The sequence below is a fragment of the Macaca nemestrina genome, chromosome 16 (assembly GCF_043159975.1).
Source record: "Macaca nemestrina isolate mMacNem1 chromosome 16, mMacNem.hap1, whole genome shotgun sequence".
NCBI classification, from domain to species: Eukaryota; Metazoa; Chordata; class Mammalia; order Primates; family Cercopithecidae; genus Macaca; species Macaca nemestrina.
In genome coordinates this window covers 80738526-80766213 of record NC_092140.1, presented here as the reverse complement: position 1 = coordinate 80766213, position 27688 = coordinate 80738526, and the positions used below count along the sequence as shown (strand labels likewise).

Sequence of the window (27688 nt, the reverse complement as noted above, 5' to 3'; positions counted from 1 at the left end):
AGAGGTTTTTGACTTGCAGATTGGGTGTTAAGAAAATGAAAAAGGCCGGGCACGATGGCTCATACCTGTAATCCCAGCACTTTGAGAGGTCAAGGCGGGTGGATCAACTAAGGTCAGTAGTTTGAGACCAGTCTGACCAACATGGTGAAACCCCATTTCTACTAAAAATACAAAAATCAGCTGGGTGTGGTGGCGGGTGCCTATAATTCCAGCTACTCAGGAGGCTGAGGCAGGAGAATCTCTTGAACCCAGGAGGCAGAAGTTGCAGTGAGCCGAGATCGCGTCATTGCACTCCAGCCTGGGCGACAAGAGTGAAACTCTATCTCAAAAAAAAAAAAAAAAGAAAAAAGAAAATGAAAATGAAAAATAGATACAATTAAAATTCCTGGAAAAGATGGGAGTGGTTTTTACTAGGTCGATTTGTTGAGTATCCGTAATAACGAGGGAACCCGAGTATACACACACACACTCATAGAGTCTATGTTCTTATGAGTAACAACAATGCAGGTAATGTAACTCACATATAGTCGGGACAGAGTCAAGGAAGTTTTCAGTCCAGACTCTCTATGTACTATTCTTGGGTTTAAAAAGGAAGAGATATCAGTGTCAGAGATGTATAGAAATTATTTTAATTGACAAATTAAAAACAAAGCAAAGGCTACCAGTGAATTAGGAAAATAAGTATCGGAAGAAAAGTGGGTCCTTGTTCTAGTGCTCAAATGATGAGTGAAAAATACTGTTTCTATATATGGTCAAGATTATGAGTAAATTTAACATTAAATGCATTCATACGTGTTTAATCATTGTTCTCAATTTGGTTCATTTCCATTTTTAAAGTACACAAGGTTGCTTAAATCCACACAGGAGATAATGTATTGTTGATGATTTAAGAAGTTAGATATGGTTTCTTAGCAAGAGAATTACAATAATGTTAAAATATTGGAACACTACACAGAAATACACTTACTGCTGGTTACTATTCCAGTTAATCAACAAATTGATGGAATAAAAGCAAGTTATATCTATTATACTTGTGGCTGTGGCCAATATTGCTATGAAGGCTGCCAGAGTACTTCCCATTTTTCACCCCTTGCTTCTTAGAAAGGCTTATGTTTTCAGCTGAAATGCTATTTATTTGGCATCAAATCAAAGATAAATTGCTAAGAAAAGCTTGAGTTAAAACTTTAGCCAAAGTGAATTTTATTCCTAAGTGGCCAAAACAAAACATACAAAGCCCCAGCTGCTACCACTCCACCAGTCTCCCTTCCTTGCTTCTCAGAAATGTATCCCTTTATCCCTGAAGTATGACTAGTCACCAGCCCAAAGCCCAGGTTTTGCGAATGATGTCTTAGCCCCTGAAAAAGGCTGACTCAGCAGTTATGATGCTCACTGATGCCAAACAAATCCTGTATTACGGTAATGGTGGGAAGACATACCTGAATGGTGAAAGGGGTGAGCTTCTTTTTGTTGATTGTTCTTTCATCAATTGTGTCTGGCACTGACAGATTGATCATTTTACTGAAAGAGAAACACTTAAATTAAAGAAAGCTGTCTTCTGAATAACAGAGCCCAGTAATATTGAATTTAAATTCTAGCAAGACCATAATCAAAGAAGACAGCAACAGACTCTGTGATGTTTAGACATAAAATCAGTTATGCCATTTGACTAGACTCAAACTATCTGCGGGAAAGGTGAATACTACTGAAGCCATATTAATATATTGAGGTTGGAAATGAGGACCCCGCTTCATTCTCTCACCTAAACAGCTGCAAAATTATCCTGATTTTCTTAGCACATTAGGAAATTCTGGGTGGATAACCAAAGTAATTCTACCATAAATACTTTATTTTCTTAGCCATGAAAATTGTCCACATTATATAAAAGACTATCTATAAAATTCTGAGCTTATATAATACCTACATTTCTATTTGACACCAGACCAAACTTTATATCTTCAGTTAATCATGTTATAACATTTTTATATTCTTCTCAGTGCCCTAGGCTGACTACCAATGAGTCACAGGGGTCTTAGAAGGTAAAACTAGGAGATTGAGGGAAGACCATGGGGGGCCTTGGATAGCAACCTAAAAACTAGAATTTTCATTTTTTAAAAATAGCAATTGAACCTTTTAAAAATGAATTATCAGGACAAACTCTGATAAATAAAATATCAAAAGTAGAATTGCTCTGGTCAGAGCAGAGGAGAAAGTTCAATGTCTTGCCCACCCATTGTTTCCTTTAAGTCCTGAGTCTCCCACATATTGAGCACCTCAAGTCATCTTACTTACAGCATGGCCTGTGAAGACAGAGAACCTGCTGAAGCAAGAGCTACAGAGGGATTTTCAAAGACGTCATGCTGCATTGACCAGCACCGTATTTAGAGGCCTCCTGTGGATAGGATGCATTCCCCCTTTTCCAGGTGTCCTCAATGTTTGAGTTGTGGATTTCTGTGCCCCACTCAAAGGTTTTTTTGCTTAAGGACCACAGTTTAAGGACTCCTTCCATCATCCTGCTGCTGTTATCAATTCTATCTGCTTTCATGGTGAGCCATGCTCAGATGAAGCAAGCAGCATATATTCCAAAAATATATAACCAGGAAAATTGTCCTCATTATATAAAAGACTATCTATGTACTTCTGAGCTTGTATAATGTCAACATTTCTATTTGATGCCTGATCCACCTTTATACTTTTAACTTGTCATCAGATAAACTTTTTAATGTCCTTCTATAGTCATTATTTAATCAGTACTTTACAAATTTCCCCCACTTAATTATCTAATACATTGATTAGACATCTAATGCTTTTGGCTTGGTGTTACTATACCTTCCATGTTTATCTCTATAATGTGTATCCCTCCCCTCCACTCAAGCAGTAGCAATTTTACATTTCTCATTATAAATTGTTTTTGAATTTCGTTTGCCATCCTGGACCTGGCCAAGTGAAAGTGTAGAAAAGCCTTCTAGGTGCAGCTGAGCACCAAACAACGTTGGCCTGGGATAAATACAATTAATTGTTGATGGTCTAGAAAACGGGCAACTCTTTGGCAACCAAGAAAGAAGTATTATTTACCAAAGGACAATGCCATCTCCAACAGCATTAAAGAGATCATTCGTGTTTGGATTCATCGGGATGACATGCCGACAGTCAGGATCATTTTCCAGGGCTTTGTTTATCCAGTTGACAAAGGCATACTTTTCTTCCTCTGCAAGTAAATGATTAAACTGGCTCATTTGCAAAGTGAAACTCTATTATAAACAAAATTATGATGTGGATCTTAAATTCTCATTCCCAGCAGAAAGATGTGAGTTTATTCAGTCCATTATCTTATCATCTCATATTTATTAACATTTAAAAATCTCAGAGCACTTGGGAAATAGGCATTGAGTCTATGTTTACTCCAAGTCATAAAACATAAAGCAAACAGATTTAAAAACTCTCTATTCCTTTTTTTTTTTGAGATGAAGTCTCGCACTGTTGCCCAGACTGGAGTGCAGTGGCGCGAGCTCAGCTCACTGCAAGCTCCGCTTCCCGGGTTCACGCCATTCTCCTACCTCAGCTTCCTCAGTAGCTGGGACTACAGGTGCCCGCCACAATGCCCGGCTAATTTTTTGTATTTTTAGTAGAGACGGGGTTTCACCGTATTAGCCAGGACAGTCTTGATCTCCTGACCTCGTTATCCACCCACCTCAGCCTCCCAAAGTGCTGGGATTGCAGGCCGCACCGGCCAAAACTATCTCTCTATTTCTATATATATGCATAATCCAGATATATATTTATATTTAGAAGCAAATATATACATATGTTTATTTTCTATATATAAATACATAAATAATAAAAAATATTTTATTTATATGTGTGTATATATATGTATACATGCACATATAAATACAAATGTGATCTAATTCTTACAGGACAAAACTCAGGATTCCTCTTTTTGCTCTGCTGGTTTAAATGCTGGATCACTGTGGACAATCCTCATTGTATTTCTGAGTTTCTTGATACAATTATAATTAAATTGCTATAAAACAAAATCATTTGGATGTACTCTTCTTTTCCTATCAGTAAAGCTGCTAGAAAGTGATTTTTAGATGTTTTAATAAAAGCTCAAGTTATGTCTTCATAGCCTAGCACTGTGTTTCCCAAACTGTCTTTGAAAACAGTGGTGTCCCTCAGAGAAATCTTGAGTCATAAAAGTTCGGGAAACGCTGTGTAGTGTGTCTCTGCCTTATGCACCTTTGCCCCAGCAAAGGTTCTGAAAATTCCTGTATTTAAAAACAAAAGGCCAAACATTCTCTTAGCAACTATAGATGGTATTTAATTATGAACTTATCTTTTTTCTTTTTTTTTTTTTTTGAGACAGAGTCTTGCTCCGTCGCCAGGCTGGAGTGCAATGGTGCAATCTTGGCTCACTGCAACCTCTGCCTCCCAGGCTCAAGCGATTCTCCTGCCTCAGCTTCCCGAGTAGCTGGGATTACAGGCATATGCCACCGCACCCAGTAAAGACGGGGTTTCACCGTGCTGCCTAGGCTAGTCTTCAACTCCTGACCTCAGGTGATCCACCCGCCTTGGCCTCCCAAAGTGCTGGGATTACAGGTGTGAGTCACCGCGCCCGGCCTCATGAGCTTATCTTTAAGATCAACTAGCGTTTTGAAGAACTCAGTTTTGGAAATGTTGCAATAACTATACTGTTTGGCCTGTTGGAAGTTTCCATTATGGCTGTCGGATGGCAGCCTTCAGAATAAATATACACATTTATTCCAAATCAATGAAAACATAATTTTTTGATCACTTAGCAGGTGTTAAAAATTATCATGAAGTTTAAAGATAGAAGCTTGAGTAGCTAATTTTGTCCATAAGATTTAGAAAGGAATTTGGGCAGCCTTTAATGATTGTTTAAATGCTGATCAAATCATTTTGTATTGGACCCTACCCAGAGCTAGGACTGCTCCCGTATTATGTACCTGGAACTGACCCACTTAGTCACAAGAAGATCGGGAGTCATCCATAAAGTTGTGTTTGCTTCTGTCTTTGTTTACATCCCTTAGGTTTGAATATGAAGTTTAGAATCTGTAATCCTGAAATCCTGCTCCCACCCAGGAGGTAAGCCTACCTGAATAGGAGTGTTGGGTGCCAACACTAGACTGCTCTGAAGTACCACCGATCGCACAAATCCCTTCCTTCTTATTGATTGCTTTTCTAAAGGTCTTGGCAACATCTGTGCTTTTTAGGCCATGGAAAATCTGCAAAAATATAACGTATCTTTAGAAACTCAAGCAGTGATCAAGAAAATCACAAAGGAAAGAATATGTAATGTTGAAGCAAGGAGGGAAGGAATGTCTTTCTGGATATTTTTAAAAATGGAATTCAAGTTCCAAGAGTTTCAAATGTGTCTCCTGATATTCTACATGGTACTCACCTTGATAAACTCATCAAAGCTGATCCTTCCATCTTGGTCCAGATCACCTGTAGCCATCAGGTTTTCTGTAATTTCTCTTACTCTGTACCCAGGCAAAGGCAAGCAAGCAGCCTTGAACAAGTCATTCAACTCATTGAAGCTGATGTATCCATTGCCATCAGTATCTGTAATGTACACAATACACTGAAGCTGCAGGACAATTCAGGCAACAACTTTGAGAGAGAGGTGAGGGAAGACTAGATGGAAGGTGAATGGATGAGAGAGGCTATCATTCAGGCATTGAGGCATGATCCCATGGAAGAGTCAGAATCTCACAAGACGCCTGTTACTATTGAATAGGGGCACTGGCATTACTTTCAACATCCACAGTAAAAGAGTCATCTATGAGGTACCTCTGTTTCCACAAAGAACTCTTATAGAAACTCTTAAGGAAACCACAGGTTTAGTGCTAAAGAGCAAGAGAAAGTATGTGATGGTATTAAAATCAAGGAAACAGCAAAAAAGACAAGATATAAAAGATGAGACTTAGGAACCATTTCTAGGAACAAACTATGTAAGAGTAGAGTCCAAATTCCATGTTTTCATAGAGAAAGTAATTTTCTTGAAGCACATCTTTCAAAAATAAGTTCTCCCAGCTCCTCTAAACGAACACTACTGGTTTCTTGTCACCTCTGTAATTTTGTTCATGTTCCCATTTCATTGAATCTACCCTGAAGCTACTCAGTGAAGAAGAGAATGATGCAATTTGGGGTACCAGGTCTACTCACCAACTTTGGCAAAAGCTTCTCTGAGCTCCATCATTTCCTCATCGGACACTGATCCTCTGGCCATTTTTTATTGCTTTAGGTAACAGATCTGGAGAGAAGAAGAACGTAAGGGATAACTTTTGTGCATCTGAATTTTTAAAATACCACATTAAGAAGCAATTCCCATTTATTACATGAAGAAATATTCTTCTGCATCCCCCATGATTTAGAACTATCTTTCCAAAATGTAAGTCAGAAATATGCTTTTTCTCAATCCTCCATGTGGTGGTCTCCAAGGATGGCTCTCAACAATTTCTTCCCTCCCAGTCTATACAGACTGCTCCTCACATTAAGAGGTGGAGCTTATTTCCCTCCCCTAGAATCTGGGCTGGTTTTTTAACTGCTTTGACCATTACAGGGTGGTAAAATGATGTCTGAGGCTGGAAACTTCTGCCTCCTTCTTTTTAGAATGCTTATTCTCAAGAAGCTCCCCCTTGGTACCCAATTGCCATGACATGAGCCATTCAAGCCACATAAAGAAACCAATGAAGGAGAACTGGGTGCTCTGGTTAACAACCCTGCTGAGATCCCATTTGACAGCCAGCATCAATGCCAGCAACCTGAGAGGACCATTTTGGGCTTTCTGGCCCATTTGAGCTCCTAGATGACCACATTCCCAGCCAACATCACATTAAGCAGAATCGCCCAGCTGTGCTCAGTCAGCCAAAAGAACAGAGAAGACAAAACGAGTGATGTCTGAAATCACTACGTTTTAGAGTAGTTACACAGCGATAGGCAACTAAAACACTTAACTTTTACATAAATGTCTTTTTAAAGAGGTATCTTCATGTTCATATTTAAAATTAGTATTTGACCAAGCAAACAGATACAGTTTATAACTTCAAAGGAAGTTAATCAAAATTCTCCATATTATTTAGGGATGAACAAAAGGAAGCTGACCCTCTTATAATTCAGCTATGGGAATCTGAGGCGCTTTCAAGGTGTTCTCAGAAAAGCGACAGTCTTGCTGAGACACAGCGCTTGAGTAATTTCCCTTTTCCTGTGCATTACTGCTGCCCTCTAGTGGGTGAGAAGAAAATAAAACAAAATGGATGATAATCTCCATGCCCCTAATTAATCCACACGAGCATGTTTCAAATCAGAGACCCGGCCGGGCGCGGTGGCTCACGCCTGTAATCCCAGCACTTTGGGAGGCTGAGGCGGGCGGATCACGAGGTCAGGAGATCAAGACCATCCTGGCTAACACGGTGAAACCCCGTCTCTACTAAAAATACAAAAAATTAGCCGGGCATAGTGGTGGGCGCCTATAGTCCCAGCTACTCGGGAGGCTGAGGCAGGAGAATGGCGTGGACCCGGGAGGCAGAGCTTGCAGTGAGCAGAGATCCCGGCCACTGCACTCCAGCCTGGGCGGTCTCAAAAAAAAGAAAAACAAAAAAAATCGGAGACCCACTGAAGCTCGCTGAACTTACTGGCCCAGAGGGGATACGCTGAGTGGGAGTGTGGGGGTTGGGGTGTTTCTAAGCATAGTTATATTTTGGATGGTTCAGGGAAGTTATCGATTTTAAAAAATACATTTGTGACAGGATGTTGTTTTCAATAGATTTCTTTTTTATATTTTCATATTATTCTATAGTGCTGTATTTGTTCTTGCTGGCAACCAACAACCACACCCAACAGAAAACAGTCTTAACGTCGAAACCTGTAGGCCAAAAATGCATTACAATCAATTTTGTAAATCCATATCCATTATCCACCAAATTACCATCCTGCCACATACATATATCAGTGGTTTCAAACTTTCGTTTCATCAAGCAACGCTTTGTTGACAGAAACCTTACATGTAAGCAAACAAATAAAATTAACAACTCTGAGAGTCTTTGGCTGAAAAAACCCAAATGTCCCCCTGCCCCTGGTATCTTATCTCCTTGTCACCTTCATCTGTGGGAACTCCAGGGAGCATGATTTTAAAATCATAGAATTATATATGTATTCATTTAAATTTGAATGTATTCATTAAAAATATATTTTTGATATTAATAACAATTTTATTTTATTATTATTTGTCTTACATATCTAAGAAAGTATTGGCACATTGGATCTTTTAAAGGATAACAGAAACTGTTGAGGGGTTAATTGTATTAAAAATACAATCTCACTTACACATCACAGTAATCCTAAGAGACAGGCACTGGCTATCTGGTTTTCTTGTCTTCTCTTTCTCTCCCTCCCTCTCTTCCTTTCTTCTTTCCTTCTTCCTTCCTTCTTTCCTACCTTCCTTCCTTCCTTTCTCTTTCTACTTTTTCAGAATGCCTTTTTCCAAAAATAATTTGTGCTAAGTTACAAAGATATATCCAAACCTAAGAGTTAAACCAACTAAATGATGTCATTGATAAGAAAGAAAATGTAACTGAAATAGGATGATGGTTGGGAGGAACTCTAATACTTAAAATACATGCCTAAGACCCTGCGTGTTTTGCTACAAGTAGGCTGAAAATCTAACTCCAAGTTCTCTAGAAGCTAAGGCAAAAAGGGAAGTATCATTGGTTATACAATTCACTATCTATGAGACAAACCAATTTTCTTAGGGCAGCAGATCTGATGTCTGACAGCAAAATCTTCACACAGGCTTTAAGAAGAGGCCATTTGTGGAATGGGGTAAACATAGGTTTTGTGTTTCTTACAATGACCTTCAGTGTAGGCTGATGGCATAGGTATATATATTCTCATTGTATAGATCAGAAAACAGAAGCTCAGAGAAGTTAAGATACAGATCTCAAATCACACAGCTGGGTAGAGAAGCAGCCAAGACTCTAATCCTCAAGTCCTTTCTCCTCTCCCAGGCTGTCTACTCAGGTTCTCTGCCTTCATGTTCCTGTTAGACACACATCCCATCCATCCATTTATTCACTCAGCAATGGGTTATTAAGTATATGGACTATAGATAGCCCCACGGGAGATTTTTAAAACTACAATATAGTGAGCTTGTCCAGGCATTCTAGTAGAAAACTTTTGCTTTCCTGTGTTAAGAAATCAAGGCTTCTGTTTTAAAGAATTAGTATATAACTTTGTATTAATATACTTTGCCAAATCCTTGTGACTAATTTGGCTTGGGTCTCATTTATACCTTCTACCATATCCACATGTGCATGAATAGAAGGCTCTCCAGCTCTCCGGCTGGCCAGCCCTTCATGTTTTTAAATGTCTTAAGACCTCTTGGTTCATGGATGTTTATGGGATTATAAGATAAATTCATTCATTTAACCAATATTTTATGAATGCCTACTATAAGCCAGGCGCTGTTCTTCATTTTAGGTAAGTACGTCTATATTGACCCAGTTAGTTACCCTGAAAGCATGGAACAATGTCAAAGGTAAGGAGGACAAACAAGATCTCTGACTCTAAACCTGGCCCTACCCCTTGACACAAGAATGTTAGATTTCAGAGCACTACCAGTAGCTAGTGATAAACATAAGTAGAAGCAGAGAACAAGATTGCATTCTAAGTGTCACAAGTAGGGCCAACGAAGAAGCAAAACAATTATAGTGTTGGGTAAAGGAAGAAAATCTAAAGAATATCCAAAGATCACGGTATAATGGGTAATTTTATTACCATAAAAATTGCAACGGCGCCTTCATTTAAAAGACATAGAAAGTACGCATTATTTTAAAATCATATGATTGTTAAACCACAGCAGGCAGGTCAAGATGAAAAGCCTTGAGCATCTGTAACAATATTTTTCTACGAGATTTATGACTGGAGAGGATCAATTCTGAGAAGCCAAACAGCGAGAACACCTTTAAATTTAAAAAACCCAAAACCCTTCAGTGATTTAACAGCAAATGCAAAAGAGAAGTGGATTGACTTCGTTTAAAAGGTAAAGTGGGGAAGGGATAATCAGCAACTGACATTGCTGTGATACCGTGTGTCGGTGCTGGGCAGAAACATGAATAGATATCAGGAGAGAGTCCCTTTTACCATCAGCATGAGCAGCATATCCTAGAAACACAACCTAACTTCTGGAGACAGAAGGAACCTCATAAATAATTTATTATAATGTCCTCATTTTATAAATAAGGAAACTGAAGGTCCAATGAGAACAAATATTTTATCCATGTACAGATTCTCAAGGCAGTGCCAAGCTAGAGCTTGTAAATGCAGGTGCTGATGAGCAGAGCAGGGAAAGGATGGAGTTACCATTAGAAGGGCCCCTAAGGTCCATAACTGAGCAGAGACTTTTAAGTAATTAAACTGAATACGCAAATAGCAGCAATTTTGCAAAGCAAAGCAGCAGGAAGAGGACATAATTAATGTAAAAACAGGCAGACCAGATCATTTTTAAGAAAGACATTGAGCCAGGTGCAGTGGCTCATGCCTGTGATCCCAGCATATTGGGAGGCCGAGGTGCGTGGATTGCTTTGAGCTCAAGTGTTCAAGACCAACCTGGGCAACACAGTGAAACCCCATCTCTACCAAAAAATGCAAAAATTATCCAGGTGTGGTGGTGCATGCCTGTGATCCCAGCTACTCGGGAGGCTGAGGTGGGAGGATCACTTGAACCCGGGAAGCAGAGGTGGAAGTGAACTGAGATTACACCACTGCACTCCAACCTGGGTGACGGAGCGAGAGTCCATCTCAAAAACACAAAACAAAACAAAACAAAAGACACCAATGGTGTTGGAATCAAATATTGGGTACTTTACATAGTTCACGAATGTGTTTTCCTGGAAAAAAATGCACCCATTTTTATTCATGCATATTTGAAAAGATGGGTTATGATAATATTAGTAAGATTAATAAGTAATATAAGTAAGATTAACTGGTGATGGCTTTAGTTTGCAAATTACTGGCACCTTATAGGCAGCAAACTATAGGGCCATTGCTGCCATAATGGGCATGCTGAGGCATCTGCAGCTTAAAAGGAGGGGCTAAAGAAAGCATGTATCTTCTGAGGCATAAATGAGTGCTATCTTCAGCTCTACCCAAGTGCTCCTGCATTGAGTACGGTCCTTTTTAATAACTACGTCGTCTAAACATGCCCCGCCACAAACCATTTTCAGGTCTTTTGCAAATCCGTGGTCAATTTGGGAACTCCCCTCCTGAATTACTGCCCAAATCAAAAATCTATGACAAGAAGACAAACCATTCATCAAGGTCATGTCTGAGCTGCTAGTTTTTTGTGTGTGTTTGTGCGTGTGAGAGCACTTACATTTATTAAATCAATAGTTGTAGAATCTCAAGACATTGGTCAAAACAAAAAAAGCATTGGTTGTTCATTTTTTAAAACTGTTATTATTTTTTAAACCATAAGAAAAAAAAAATAGCCCCACCCCAAACTGCAAAAGCCACTCATTTCTTTAAGTCAGTGAGTTTTGAGCTTCTGTTTAAATGGTGCTGGTATTTCCCAAGTCAGTAGCGAAGGGAATTTCTGAGGATGAGTTATCATAAAAGTACCTGCACTTAAGTTCTCTGAAGTCTGCATACAGAAACAATTTGTGGGGGTTTTCTCTTGAACACAGTGCTGCAGAATTTACAGAAGAAAAAACATCCTCTAAAGTAAATGTAAAAATGTAGATGGAATTTTCTCTGAGGAGTTTCATAACTGATCATTAAAAGAAGCAGAAAGGTTGGAAACGGTGACCTGTCTAGAGAGAGAGGCTCACGGGCTGGAATCATTTCTGAAATATGGTAGTGCTGGGCTAGTCGGTATTTTGATTCAATATACTGATGCCGAATCATACAACCTGACAGGATCAGGGAGGCATTGGTGACCCGGTATCACCTTGCCAAAGGACTCTTTTGAATGTGCCCCACTTTTCCTGCAACTTGATTCAGTAGTTAAAGTAAAACTGGACACTCAGGACTCAAGTTCCAAGCTCTGCCTCAATAATTTCAGTACATTTTCAGAGGAGAAATCATACTACTTCCAAACATCTCAAGAACAATCAGTAATCCAAAACAACACATCATCTAGAAGAACATTCATATTGTAAGCTTTAGCATTAGACTGTGACAACTAAAGAAACGAAAAATAAAATATGTAGGACTCTGAAGCAAAATAAAATACCCATACATTTTTTAAAAGCCATCAAGATTAATCTATTTAAGGAAAAACATTGCTTTTACTTCATCCTGTCCCCTTCATTTTATAAAGTAGACCACTATAGGAGATCTTACTTTGAGAATATATGGAATTTACTGTATATTCTTGGGATATTATATCTCTATGGATACAGGTATGCCTGACTTTTACATAAAGGATGATTCAGAAAATATAATTTTAAAATGACTTGTTTTTGAGAAACCAAATAATTATAAATGGCCTTAAATACAGATGGCCAGTTAAAGGGACTCTTGTGAATCTTTTTGTCAAGTCAGAATCTCCTCCAGATTGTCCTTTTTCTCCCTGTGGATACATGGATTCCCTCAAAGCCTGCTCCAGAGTACAGAATTCTTCTCTCTGCAGGCTCTGATGTAAATGTCATAGGGTGGAAGGTAGGGGGAAGGCTATTCACAGCATAGACTCAGCGGCTCTCCTCTGACACTGTTATCTCAGGCCACATAAACAGTCATGGGAAGCTAGCAAGCCAGATGACTCCAAACTTCATCAGCCTCATATTGCTCTGGGTGCCTCTGGTTTGACCACTACATTGAGGGGCTTCTGAAGCTGCGTAGCCCATCTTACAGAGCCTGGCTCTGTCACCATCTAAGGAGTTCTCATTCTTGCCTTCTCTCCCTTAGTACATTCCTGATACCTCTGTTTTCTACCATGTTGCCCAATCCCATTAAGAGTGTCACACAAGAACAAGCCTCCTGCAGGAAAAGGGGATACTCCAGGCTGGGGCTTCGGGAGGCCTTTCTCTGCCTTAGCATCTCTCGCCTTCCCTGAGCTATAGAGAGTGATGCTCGTGGTACTAACATCTTTAAATTCTACAGCTACCCTTTAGCCCACATTTTACTAGAAGCACTTTAAGATCCAGACCTTCCCCTACTGAAAGTTCAGAGTACCCCAAATGCATCTTTTCAATAAGTTGAATATTATGGGCTAGCTGTTTAACCATGATTGCACTATTACCTTGATATCAAATGTCATCCATTCATTCTTCCACTCCATATATGTGTCTATATGCGAAGTACTGTCCTGGCTAGGGGGTTGGAGAGGGGCTGCAGGCATGAGTTATACAAAGACTGGAGCTTCATGAAGCCCACAGTCAAATGTCAAGTTTCAAATGCAGCACATGGATTACAGCTAATTTACTGTGAAAGGGTTAACGCAATGAAAAGAGCTCTGACTATCAAAAACAAACAAGCGAAAAGGTTAAACATAGGACTCTGAAGGAAAAACAAAACTAGATAAGTGTAAGAAATTGGCACAGAGGCTTATCAAAAAAATAAAAATATGAAATACCAAAATCAGCCCAGGCAATTAAGATATTGAAATAATTAATATACTTGAACATCTCCAAAGAAATCAAAATGGAAATAACTGGCAGGAAATGGAAGAAAGTGCCAAGCTTGGCAGTCAGGAGACCTAGGCTGCTTCCTATCTGTGTAACTTCAGGCTCCATCTTGCCCCTATGGGACTCAGTTTTCTCATTCGTAAACTGAGAAGCAGAGTCCCTTCTATGTTAAAACTTCCAAAATTCTATGCGGTAGCTGACAAGTATACATACAAATTAGAGCTAGATTAGAAAGTATTGCAAATGGGCTGAGAAATAGGTGCTGGCGCCATCAGCAGCTGCAGCTTTGACCTGGAGGTGACTCCTGGGAAATGGAGCAAGTGAGGGAGTAGGTAGCTCCCAGCCCAGCCTGGCTCCTGGGGGCTGGGGGGCTGTGTTCCAGCTCTTACCTCAGCAGCACGTAAAGCTCTGTCTAGATGCATTCTCCTCACTGGCCCCAGGCAGACGCCCGCTACTCAGCTCCCTAGCTGCTGGACTGCCCCACACAGAACAGGGAAGTTACCAGAGCAGCACGTGAGACCTGTTTTATGGGATGTCACCACACACAGCTTAAGACACGTTGATCCAGTTCACTCCTAGCTTCTAGGCAAGACGGTACGCAAACTGTCCCAGAAAGAGAGCCATCTACTATTTTGTTAAAAAATATCCAAATAAGGAAATCCTACAACCTCGCTGGTGTCTCATATCCCTACTTTTGTAACCTAAATCTTTTCTGATACGATCAAAGGTCTCTCTTTCTTGGGTTATTCTCAGAGGAAATAACAGGAGCTGTTCAATTCATAAACATTCCATCACATGCCTTGGTCTCTTCAGATTCTTGTAACCTGCTTTTTTAGGGCTTATTCTCCAAATCTTTCATATTTTCTTTGCTATCTTCTGGGTCTACGCCAACTTCCTTACAGAATGAATGTAGTAAGAATAGCAGTCATAGAACGTAGAGGTGGAGGGATCTTAGAGATGATCTATCTGGCCACACCCCTGTCACAGAGGCATGAAATGACACCCACGTTAAAGGACATGCCCAACATCACAGAGCTTATGGAGGTGTGGCTGGGACCAGAGTCCAGGTCTCCTTATTTCTCTCCTTTCCGCTTTAATAAGTTTTAAACCCTAAGATAGGACTCTTCTCTTTAATTAAGACCTTCTCCACATGAGTAAGAACAATCCCCCAAGATTTCAAATGTCTTACGAATATAATGTCATGTATGTTTCTTGTACACGAAGGGGAATGTATCTAGGTATGGCAAAGGCACTGTTCAAGTTTAGGCTGCAATTAACATGTGCCAAATCACATACAAATACTGTGTACACTGGCATCTTTCAGGTCACGATGACTCTTCCCTCCCTGCATTTGTCTCTACATTTATTCTATTTTTTTGTCCTTAAAGAGACAGATCTCACGATGTTGCCCAGGCAGGAGTGCAGTGGCTCTCACAGGTGTGATCCCACGACTGATCAGCACAGGAGTTTTGATCTGCTCCATTTCTGATGTGAGCCAGCACACCCACTCCTCCTTAAACAACCTGGTGGTGCCCTGCTCCCATATTGATGCCAAACTTAGTGCTGACACCCAGTTGACATGGCACACTACAGCCCAGAACTCCTGGACTCAAGCCATCCTCCTGCCTCAGCCTCCCGAGTAGCTAGGACCACAGGCATGCACCACCACACCTTGTACATTGATTCTTGACCTGGCACTAAGGCCCTCCAAATTTCCTTAGCAACCAAAGAGCAAACTCAATTAAAACAACTCACCACGAGATGAAATGTTCAAAAGACAAGACAGCCAAATTCATAGATCAATACTAAAATGACACCTCAGACTTATCACAACAATCATCACGGTTTCAGGCATCCTGTTCTGGAGGCTGGGGAGAATCAGTGAGCCCTTCTTCCTTGGAGCTTTGGTCCAGATCTCTGCAGTGTGGCCCCTGTTTCCACTCATCTCTCCTAGCAGATTAGTGTCTGGCACATGTGAGGTACTCAGTAACTGAGCTGTATACCTGAACAAAACAATCTATAAACTAATGGTCTACAGGACTTGAAAAGTCCCCTATCACCTGCAATATTCTTGTGTATACACTTAGACAATCCCATCCACTGAAAGGTACAGACACCTAAAACAAGGCTAATAAATGCTTCAAATTCACATTAACCCACTTTGCTGCAAAGACAACTTTGGTGAGTTAATTTGGTGTCTAAAGGGCAGCTGCTGGCCCGAGGTAGTCTGTGAAGTGGCACCTGTACCTGCTCCCCAGCCCTGCCTTGCCAGACACAAAAGCGTTTGTGTCTGAGATCACAGATCCTGAGACTGGGCTTCTTGGCGCTGTTGCTGTAAACCCTGCTGGCTGCCGGTAATGCTTGGCAGTGGGTCTCTATCCAACTCTGTAGGGCCTGCTTGTAAGCTGAGTGCTGCTGAGGTGGGAGGGAAAGGAACTGTGGAGACAGAGCAGTGACTGAACGCGGGGCAAACCCATCTGGGATGGACATGTGTGGTGTACCAAGGAGAACGCTGGAAATATAGGTGCTAGCATTTACCTGCATGTAATTTGAGTCTCACTCTCTGAACTATGAAATTCATCCTCCAGGAATTCTAAATGTCTGTCACTAAACAAATTCATGCATTTGTAAATTTCTTCCTTCAGTAGACATCTGCCAAACACCTACTATATGCCAGGTCCTGTGTTAGATGCTGAGAACACAGAGATGTGGCTCTGGCCTGTTGAGCAGGAGAGAGAGACACAGTAACTAGAATACAGGGGAACGTTTTAGGTCCACAGGAAGAGGGAAAAAATAGCTCTCCCCTGGAGAGCCAAAGGCGGCCCCCTAGAGGAAGTGACATTTGACCTAGATTTCAACAGAGGAGTAGGAGATGCTTAAAAGTCAGTCTATTTTTTTCTTCATTCATCTGAGAGTATTACTCCATGTTCTCTCTATAGAAAGTCTACCTATTTGGAGTCAGAGAAAGGGCAAATAGCTAAAGAACAAATGAGAAGACCAGAACAAATGAGAAGACCAGTTGGTCAATAATAATAGCCATTAACGTTAATGAGTGGTTAACTCAGTGCCAAATGTTTTATACGCATTCACATTTAATTTTCATCACAATCCTATAGGATATTACTATGATTCCCACTTTATAGATGAGGAAACTGAGGTTTAAATAACTGGCCCAGGGTCACACAGCTATAAACTGGAGTGGCCTCCTGCCTTTCCTGTCATTTCTGGCTATGGGATTCCTGTCATCTTTTGGGGTTACACAAAAAGAAACCCTTGAAGGTCAAAGTTCTGACCTCATGTTAATTAGGGAAGCACATCTTTTTGCAAGATTTTACTTAGGACTGGGGCCCTACCTAGGCTCTTTGGGGAAGTTCTAAATGTGTCTTCTCTTCAGTTTCTCAACATCTTTAAAGGAAGTATTAAGAAGAGCAAGAACACAACCAGGCTTGATCTTTTCTGCCTGTGTCCCCCCTGCCACTGGGGGAGAAAAGTGTCCTCTTTGCCAGTGGCCTCCGCACCTCAGTCATCCACTCACATTTCATAAAGCACAGACCTTGTCCTAGGTACTAGAGACACCAAGATGAACAGCAGAGAATCCCTGCTCCTGAGGGGCACACAGTCCAGTAAACGAAATAGTCATGCAAATGCAAGACTACACTAATATGAATATTTTAAAGATATTATTTGCATGGAGCTACAGGAGCACAGAGAAGGAAGTACAGTGGGCCCATGAATAACACAGGTTTGAATGGTGTGGGTCTAAATATATGCAGCTTTCTTCAATACAGTCAGATCTCACTGTCCTCAGGTTCAGCATCTGTAACCAAATGTGGATGGAAAATACAAGTATTCACAGAATGCGAAACTCAGGGAGACCAAGGACCGACTTTTGGTACATGCAGGTACCACAGGGCTGACTGCAGGACTTGAGTATGTATGGATTTTAGTACCGAGGGGGTTCCTGGAACCATCGCCCTGTGGATACCATGAAACGACTGTATTGAACTCTGCCTGGGAAGGGAAGAGAAGGTTTTCCAGAGAAGGTGATGATGCCCACTGAGCTAAGTTTTAGGGACCCAGTAGTTTTCCAAACAGACAAAATAGAAAAGGGCATTCCAGGCAGAGAAAATAGCGCTGCAGGGTCGGGCGTGGTGGTTCTCGCCTGTCATCCCTGCACTTTGGGAGGCTGAGATGGGTGGATCACCTGAGGTCAGGAGTTCGAGACCAGCCTGGTCAACATGGTGAAAACCCATCTCTACTAAAAATACAAAAATTAGTCAGGTATGGTGATGGATGCCTGTAATCCCAGCTACTCAGGAGGCTGAGGAAGGAAAATTGCTTGAGCCCAGGAGGCGGAGGTTGCAGTGAGCCGAGATCGCGCCATTGCGCTCCAGTCTGGGCCACAGAGCGAGACTCCGTTACAAAAAAAAAGAAAAAGAAAGGAAGGAAGGAAGGCAAGGAGGGAGGGCCATTACCAAAAAAAGAAAAGAAAGGAAGGAAGGAAGGAAGGAAGGAAGGAAGGAAGGGATGGAGGGAGGGAAAGAGAGAGAGAAAGAAAGAAAGAAAGAAAGAAAGAAAGAAAGAAAGAAAGAAAGAAAGAAAGAAAGAAAGAAAGAAAGAAAGAAAGAAAGAAAGAAAGAAAGAAAGGAAGGAAGGAAGGAAGGAAGGAAGGAAGGAAGGAAGGAAGGAAGGAAGGAAGGAAGGAAGGAAGGAAGGAAGGGAAGGAAGAAAATGGCTCTACAAAGTGCAAAGCAAAAGCACACAGAGGAAACTGTGGCAGGTTGGATATGGCTAAAGCCAGGGATGCAGGAGGAGACCTCCAGGATGAGAGGCTGGTGAGGTGGTATCAACGTGCTGCTCCTTCTCACTAGCTTGTTTCTAGAGGCAAAACCTCGGTGATGCAGGCTATACTCCGCCCACCACAGGTAATGTGAATGCAAACAACATAATAATTCTGCCCGGAAACCATTTTGGTTTGTTTGTGTGTGCATAGCTTTCTCCTTAAGTCACTGTCTCCCATTTAGAAAACACTGCAAAGACAAGAGGGAACTGAACATGTTAGAATGGGAAAATAGGGGCCATGGAGGGTGAAATCACTCCCCAAAGTCTCAAAGTGAGTCAGTGACTGGTCCAAAAAGAGAAGTAAGTGGAACCTCCGGAGTCTTAGTTTGGTCTAACCAATGGGTGGAAAAAACACAAGTCAGTTGGCATTTTAATAACCTAAAGTTTTATTTAAAAAACCCTTGAGATGCATGGTCTGTGAAATGTGCTTTACTTCTTAGATGTGTGGATCTAGGATACAGGGATACATCTATGAATGCTCCTCGCTTCCTTTATGAAATTAGGATCATTATATATTGTTTTAAAAATGAACCAACTAGGCAGTGACATGGTATGGTGAAATGCTGAATTTTCTGACTCAACTATTTTTTTGCTGTGTGTCTTTGAATGTGTTATTTAAATTTTCTGAGCCTCAGTTTCTTCATCTTTAAAGAAGGAGTGCTAATAATGCAACCACACCATTCACTTCATAGGGCAGTGTTAGGATTGGGTGAGACAGACTGTTGAAAATATATACAGCAGTGCCTGGTGACTGAAGGGAGGAAGAGAGTAAGGGAGGAAAGGAAGAAAGAAGGAAGAGGGAAGGAACAGAGGAAGTTAAAAGAAAATGTACAAGAACTAGAACTTTTGCAAAATTATCTTGGAAAACAAACCCCAATTTCTAGTATAAATTGTAGGAAATATTGTCAAGTCACAACTTAAAAGCAACGCTTAGTTGTGTGTATGTTATGTGTTTTTGTGTGGACGTAAATCTAGATCTCACATCCATGCTCTATGTTTTAATGTTCTCAGTCTGGCTTATTTTGGCTTTGGTACCACATTTCTTATTCAGAGTCCTTGCAGTCAGGTATTGTGGAACTGGCAGATGATACCAACCCAAAGCCAGACAGCATTGGTATTAGCTCATCCTGAGTGGCGAAGGGGCTCTGGGCTTTGCCTTGCCTGAGATGCTGGCAGTGGAAAGTACCTTCTTACAGTTGAGGAAGTGTGGCCAGAGTGGGAAAATGTACAGCAATCTTAAGAAAAGCCCAACCGCATACACATGTGCCATGAAAAGAAAAGAGATCTCTGGGCGTCTGTAATGAGGACCACTGAGCACCATCTCCTCCCTGTCAGATGCACCAATGCTCAGAACTGATTCCGTTACCCTGCACTACTCTCTACCTGCTTCTCCACTCTCTAATTCTCCAGGCATTTTCACCATTGTAGTTTGAGCTGAAAAACAGTGAGACAATGTACAGCAGACATTTGTATACAAGCAACGATAACAGAAACTTCTATTTATTTTTAATAATGTGACCTCATTCTCAATAGGCTCCTTGGAGCTGTTATTTTGGAATCTCTAATGACAAGCTGATTTGCAGAAAAAAACAAAAGGAGGAGTTACAGATAAATTGAGGCAGGAAATTTGTATTAATTTGATGGGCTCTCTTTATCTTCTTTTTTTTTGAAAGCTACAGTTTAGTTGGTAAATATTTACTATTGCCAACGTACAATGGAATATGTGTAACATTTCTTTTATCAAAATTTTAAGTGGCCAAATAGCCTAATCTAATATCTTCATAGCTATTATTTTAAAGACTTGCCACCATAAAATCCTCAAGCATTTATATTTATTTCTCAAATATGTTTGGTATACCAGCAGACCTAACAAAAGGAGACTTGGGATGTCTTCCTGATAGAAAATGTGGAATTACAGGACGGGTGCAGTGGCTTATGCCTGTAATCCCAACATTTTGGGAGGGAAGTGGGGGGATCCCTGAGTTCAGGAATTCAAGACCAGCCTGGCCAACATGGTGAAACCCTGTCTCTACTAAAAATACAAAAAAAAAAATTAGCTAAGTGTGGTGGTGTATGCCTGTAATCCCAGCTACTCGGGAGGCTGAGGCAGGAGAATCTCTTAAACCCAGTAGGCGGAGGTTGCAGTGAGCTAAGATTGTGCCTGGGCAACAAGAGCGAAAACTCCATCTTCAGAAAAAAAAGAAAGAAAGAAAAAGAAAATGTGGAGTTAGAAATAATCATTCCATAATCATGGAATCACAAAAAGGTATATAGACATATTATCAGGAAGCAACTAGTGGATCCAGATAGAAGATACAAAACAGTTTAAATAGACATGGATCATTCCTTTAAGAAACTGCTAACAAAATGAGAGACAGGAAAGGTGTGAATCTTGACTCTGGCAGTTACTGGTTCTGTGACCCCAGACAAGTCACTTAACCCTCCCTGAACCTCAGCTTGGTCATCCGGAATAAGGATATAAATAATAACAGCTTTACCTAGCTATTTATGAAAATAAAAGAGTAATTATCTTTCAAGTGCTTGGCATGATGCCTAGTAAATATTAGGGGCTCAGTAAGTCAGTGGTGATGCTGGGTGGAGTAGATATGCTCCATGTCTACATAGGCGACAACATGGGAAAACAGAAGGGAAAAATAACCCACATCACACCTAGCGAGTAGGTAGCACTTGCCTGATTTTATAGAGGATGAAACTGAACTTCAGAGGCTCCAGAGACCTGCTCAGGCTCCACATTTCCTAAGAGGCCAGAATATAAATCCAAATCCGTCTCTACCTTTGCTCCCGTTTCTTTATACCACATTTGCCTCTTTTGTGCCTGGGAGCTGCAGACACTCAGCTTTAAAGAACTGGTGCTGGAGATACGATTCTGGAGGAAGAACGGCGTGCAGTGACCAGTAGGGTGGGTACAGAGGGAGGAGAAAAACTGTGTGAACATCACCAGGTGGATGAAGTATCACAACCGTCATTCTCAGTGGTCACAGAAAAGAAACAGAATTCATGATATTTTGAGGAACAGTCCCAACATGAATGACAACAAGAAAAGGAAAAAATCCAAAAAGTTCTCCAAGGTGCCTACCATATATTCCATCCTTCCAAAGGGGAAACTTTAACACTATTTATTAAGCATTAGAAACAGTGGGGGAAGTTCAGTTCGCTATTTTAAAACGAGGAAAGGGTGCTCAACAGTGCAAAACTGCATGCATGATCTTCTCTTTTGTCCTTACTCTCACTTTGCACGTATTACCTAGCTTTCTCTATAAAGAATTTGTATCCCACTCTTTGTTCAAGCTGGCCTTTCTGGTGAGGGTGATACGAGCTGATGATGTCAAGGAGGTACAAAGGATCTACTTTTTCAATGTTACACCTGAGATTACTAGAGGCTGGGAAGGGTAGGGGGAAGGTGGAGGACAGGAGAGATTTGTTTAGATACAAAATTACAGCTAGACAGGAGGGATAAGCTCTCATGTTCTATAGCACCACAGGATGACTACAGTTAACAGTACATAGTTTTAAAATAGCTAGAAGAGGCCGGGCGCGGTGGCTCAAGCCTGTAATCCCAGCACTTTGGGAGGATCACGAGGTCAGAAGATCGAGACCATCCTGACTAACACGGTGAAACCCCGTCTCTACTAAAAAATACAAAAAAAAAAAAAAACCTAGACGGGCTCGGTGGCGGGCGCCTGTAGTCCCAGCTACTCGGGAGGCTGAGGCAGGAGAATGGCGTGAACCCCGGAGGCGGAGCTTGCAGTGAGCTGAGATCGCGCCACTGCTCTCCAGCCTGGGCAACAGAGTGAGACTCCGTCTCAAAAAAAAAAAAAAAAAAAATAGCTAGAAGAGAGGCTATTGAATGTTTCCAGCACAAGAAGTAAAAAATGTTTGAGATGATGGATATCCTCATTACCCTGATGTCATCACTAGACATTGTATGTATTGAAACATTACTAGCTACCCCATAAATATATACAATTATTATATGTCAATTTAAAAATAAATAAAAACTTTAAAAACATTTTCAGGATGGAAGCTATATTGAATGCACTCACATCTATTATAGTCTCATGAATTATTATAAAAAGGTTTTTATGGAAAAAAAAAGTTGCACCTGAGGTTAATAAAGATTACTTCTAATTTTAAACTTTGCCTAAGGAATGCTGAATAGGGAAAACATGCAAATTTTATACAAATAACATTTGTGTATCCTTTTACTTCATACATTTGGATACACAGCTTGGATAAATTTTAGTGACTACTACTAGACTGAGGAAACAAAATGCAGGGTATTATTTAAATACAAGGTAATTGTTCCATTAATTCACTTCCCTCTAGAAAGTGCAACCAGAAAAAGAAGGAAAGCAAATTATCCAGGAGATTGCAATTCACATGCATAATTAATCTGCCTGCTGAATCTGGTGTCAGCTTTTCTGCTATGGAGAACATAATCTCTTTTCCACTTTAGCTTATCCAGTCAAGAAGGAGTGTGAGTGAGTGTGTGTGTGTGTTTCTGTGTGTCTGTGTGTGTGTGTGTGAGAGAGAAAGAGAGAGAGAGGGAGACCCTCCCTTCTGTCCATGCAACTGATGCTGAAACAAGAATCAATGCTGCAACCACAGAACTGTGGGTTTGCTAGTTCCCCAATTTAACATAGCTTTTCCTTCCGCCAGAAAGAACAACTGACCATCTTTGAGAAACAGGCTCCTTGTACTTGTAAGTGGGGCTGACACAGCCGTGGCTCTAAAGTTGAGCAAAACTTACTTAAACCCAGTAAGTGGATCGCTTTTACCTCTCTTCTTCCACTAACATTTAAAACAATGTTTCATTCTTTCTCAGTTTTTAGGACACCTATATTTGGCCATTACTATACAATCATAGATATGTATGCTTGGGTATAAAAACTGGAATGTTTAATCTATTCATGTCTATGAGTCACAACAGACTAGAAAATGTGAATGCCACTCGGCTAAAATTATTCTAAACTTTAAAGGCCAGGCATGGTGGCTCACGCCTGTAATCCCAGCACTTTGGGAGGCCGAGGCAGGCAGATCATGAGGTCAGGAGATTGAGACCATCCTGGCTAACACGGTGAAACCTGTCTCTACTAAAACTACAAAAAATTAGCCAGGCATGGTGGCAGGCGCCTCTAGTCCCAGGTACTTGGGAGGCTCAGGCGGGAGAATCGCTTGAACCCAGGAGGGGGAGGTTTCAGTGAGCCAAGATTGCGCCACTGCACTCCAGCCTGGGCGACACAGCGAGACTCTGTCTCAAAACAAACAAACAAACAAAAAGACTAAGAACCTTTTAAAGTTTTTGAGGGTGGAGATCATGTTCTGTGACCCATGCAGAGGCCTATAATTGTTAACAACCAACTACTACTCAGTCAAGTGTACAGAGGCGCTGACTACAGATACTGCTGCTGCTGCTGCTGCTGTGATGACACAGAATAGTCTGTTTAATAAAATCACTTATCATATAGATGCATTTATTTGGGGGGATTATGATTATTTGGGCTCAACTTGAGGGCTTAGGTACAAATAAGCACCATGGTTTGCTCCGTTTATCTCAGGAAGTTGCCTTGAAATTCAACAGTTAAGACAAAATTGATCCAATTGTAGAAAATAAATAAAACACGTGAATGAATGAACGTGCCTTCAAATATGTAAAGGCACCAGAAACTACCTCACAGGTCTGTATGACAACCAGATGCTTTCATAGGGTTAAAGCACTTGGAAAAACACCTGATTCAATGTAAGTATTAGCTGTTATTATTAGGATGATTAATTGAAACTTCTCCCACTCCCCCCACACCAATGTCTTACAAGATGGAGCAGTTATGAAATTTCTGGGCAGACTGATGTAAGCATTGAAACTGACAAACCAAAACAACAGGAACAGTCAATAGTATAAGGCAGGAAGTTGGATCAGAAGGGAACTGAGGAAAGCAACAAGGAGGTGCCATGTGGGGATCACCATGGCCACAGCGGCTGTAGGGAGATATCCCTAGGAAACCAACATCCAATCAGGAGGTGACTTCCGAGAGCCTCAAAATGAAGACACTGTGGAACATCACACGTTTTTAAGAAGTGCGTTTCCACCTGGCAAAATAGGAACGCTTGAAACTCTTCATATCTGCGGACACTGATTAGTTTTATATTTTGATGGGTTCTAATTCTAATTTTTATTTCTGCAATGTTCAATATACAGATGAAATAGTATCATTTCATTTGATATCTGTAAGTTGGGAAACTAGCAGATAAAAAAACACTAGGAAGAAAATTAGATTAACTGAAATAATGTCACTCTGCTATAAAATCTACTATTAGTCATAAAATCCAAGCCTTCATAGTCTTACTTTATAAGTATTTGACTCTTCATAAATATAACCTTATAAGCAGATATCTTAATTTTATTTTACCTAACCTGATTTTAAAATTTGCTTGTCATCTCTCCCATATACACAAAAGGACCTGTACTCTTTAGGTAACAAGGAGAAGTTGACTTGAGAATTTGCTGAGAATAATCCAAAGTGACTAAGTAAAAGTTAACAACTGCTCTTGTGTTCTTTGTCATCAAATAAGTCCATTATCGGGCATATAGTTTTGGCAAGGGTAGCTAAGTTTTTGCCCAACCAATGTATTTATACTAAAATAATGAGATTATAATTTTGCCTGTTTGCTAGTCATTGTACATTTTTTAAAATTTCTTGAGGTCAATGTCTATATGATACTTTGAAGCTAAAATGAGACTAGGGCTTTGGCAAAGCTGAAGCATGCTAGAATGCAAAATATTAAATTATTGTTGTATCTTCATTCATAGCAATAAATGGAAACTCAGTAAATATTAAGTTAATAAGTGCAATCAAAGTCTTTCATGCATATGTAAGAAGCTGAGAAAAAATACTTGTGACAAGTTTTCAATTCAGTAAATACCATTAGTATCTACTATGTGCCAGAAAAGATAGAGAAGGAGCTCAGGTCTGTCAGCAAATAAGGACTTGAAACTAAGACAATATGATTAATACTACACTTACGCTGAGATCAGAGCATTAAGCAAATGCACACCCAAGAAACATTTAGTGGGGGCAGGGAGAAGATGGGAAGGCCTCCAAAAGGTATGTTTCTTGAAGTCAGCCTTGAAAAATGATCAGAAGTTTTAAAAATAAAGAAGAATGCAATTAAAGAAACAGTTGGAGTGAAAAAGGGTGAAAGAGAATGGAACTTTCTGGTGGCTTGTGGTCTGGTGCACCAAAATGTGGGTTAGCAGTGGTGGGGGAGGGGATGGGGTAGTGGGAGGTTGAACAGAAGGAAGTGACAAGAAATAAGATTGGGGAAGTGGGTTGAGGCAAGTTTGTAAAGGCACACAATTCTTTAGTAAAATTATGCATTAATTTAAAAATAGTTATTCATCCCATTATTATATAAAACCTGCAATGATACCTCTTATTTAGAAAAATAAAAATGTTTGTAAATTTATTACAAAGTTTTTCTTCTCTCTCTCTCTTTTCTCTCTTTCTCTTGCTCTCTCTCTTTTATCCTCTCTCTCTTAAAACTGTGAGTGCCAAGATCTTGTTAGCCAGATTCAACAAGGAAAGTCTACAAACACCTAACTCTGAGAAAAATATGCTGGCCTGGAAGGCAGGATCTGTAATAGACACAGTCAGTAGGAGCCTGAAGTCCTGACCATCTACTGCCCCCACCTTAACTGCCCAGTGACCTATGGCCAGTTCCTTCAACCGTCTAGCCCATTCGTTATCTCTAAAGGTAGTTGAGAGGATTAAACGAGGTGATGCATAAAGAATAGCTGCTTACACTACATGCTTATAATTATTGAGTGCTATTATTAATTTCCCGTCCTCTCCAAGTTAAATGGTTACATTCAAATGAGACTACTTGTTGGTCTTTCCTTCCCCAAAGGGTTCAGAGATAGAATTATAAATGAAGTTAACGCACCGAAATTGTTTCCCAAATTACCGATTGTTCCAAGGCATAATTTACAAAAGAGTCGAAAATTTAAATGCTACAAAGAAAAGCATCTCTGGGATTGCTAAGGAAATGTCCTTCTAGGCACAGCTCCATCCCACCACAGCAGTGCTTGTTCAAAGGGCAAGACCTAGAAGATTTTTCCCCTCATGTTCCTGGGGGTGAGCTAGAATGAAGAGGAATATCTTCGTAACATATGGGATTGATGCTTTAGCAATGTAAACTTAATTTTAAACAGGAGACCTTTTTATTTTGAATTAACTTTCTCGTAGTCCTTTTTATTCCTTCTTAAATATAAGAAAAATACTGACATTCCTTTGCATTCTAATTTATTTTATTCTCACTAATAGTTTTACTTAAAATAAGACACAGCATATTTTTAGTCTGTTCTTTCCTGGGGTTCAAGTCCCTCTTCTCTCAATTTCACATTTTTGCTTATTTGAAACTATTCAGGTGAGATGTGCAACGTAACATTGGTGGTCACATTTTGCAGTTTCCAGAAATTCACATTTATAGGTAAATGATTAATTCCATTCAAATTTGTCTACACAGACATTCTTTAAACAATTATTCTTAATGGAAACCAAATAGAAACATATGACAAATGTATGTCAATTCAAAATCAAGATGTGTGTGAATAAGCCACCTTTATTTGTTTACTGATAGTCCTGACAGAGTAATTTTAGAAAACAAGTTGCTATGTTAAAGAAAAGTTCGGTTTTGGGAAATATCCTGATTAATGTTTCCATTTCCAGTCTGAATGGCTTTTATGATTATCATTTGTCAACGGTTCTTAGTGTTATATGATAGCGGTAATTAAGTAAAAGCTTATACTACAAAATTTGAAGTGTCTATGGGCAAAGTTTCTGCAATAAATATCCTATATCAACTGTATCAAAATTTCTATTGTAGATAAAAAGCCTTTCTCCCAGAATTTGAGTGAATATTCATTGGTATGGTCATAAGCATAACAATTCAGATAATCCTACAGAAACACTACAATTAAGCATTACACAAATTGCTTTTATTTTTAGAGAACAAATGGAAAAGAGAAAACCTCTAATTCCATGTGGTTATACAGCACACCCATTAAAAACCCTTGGCGCCAAAAATCACTCAAATAGCCAGTATCACATTCAGTAACATATGACTCAAGATATTAATATATCCACTAAAGTACTGTAAAGAAGTTTTTAAGAAAAACAGAACTG

At 40.1% G+C, this 27688-nt stretch overlaps 1 protein-coding gene and 1 long non-coding RNA gene across 3 annotated transcripts in view; one reads left to right on the top strand and one right to left on the bottom strand.

Annotated features, from left to right (window-relative positions):
- LOC105490673 (lymphocyte cytosolic protein 1) overlaps nt 1–27688 on the bottom strand; it is a 55989-nt gene that overhangs the window by 27736 nt on the left and 565 nt on the right. Inside the window, exons 1-6 of one of the 2 annotated variants that reach the window (XM_011756542.2) lie at nt 14033–14106; nt 6187–6274; nt 5420–5583; nt 5114–5243; nt 3073–3205; nt 1437–1518 (exon numbers count right to left, since the gene is read on the bottom strand). In XM_011756542.2, the coding sequence (XP_011754844.1) occupies nt 1437–1518; nt 3073–3205; nt 5114–5243; nt 5420–5583; nt 6187–6250 (573 nt within the window). In that variant the 5' untranslated portion in view covers nt 6251–6274; nt 14033–14106. Of the gene's footprint in view, nt 1–1436; nt 1519–3072; nt 3206–5113; nt 5244–5419; nt 5584–6186; nt 6275–14032; nt 14107–27688 lie in introns of those variants that run through there. The other variant, XM_011756538.2, reaches the window with a different exon arrangement.
- On the top strand, nt 47–26147 carry LOC139359113 (uncharacterized). Its single transcript, XR_011614808.1, has 3 exons — nt 47–112; nt 5049–5103; nt 26054–26147. It is a non-coding gene; the product is annotated as an uncharacterized lncRNA (long non-coding RNA).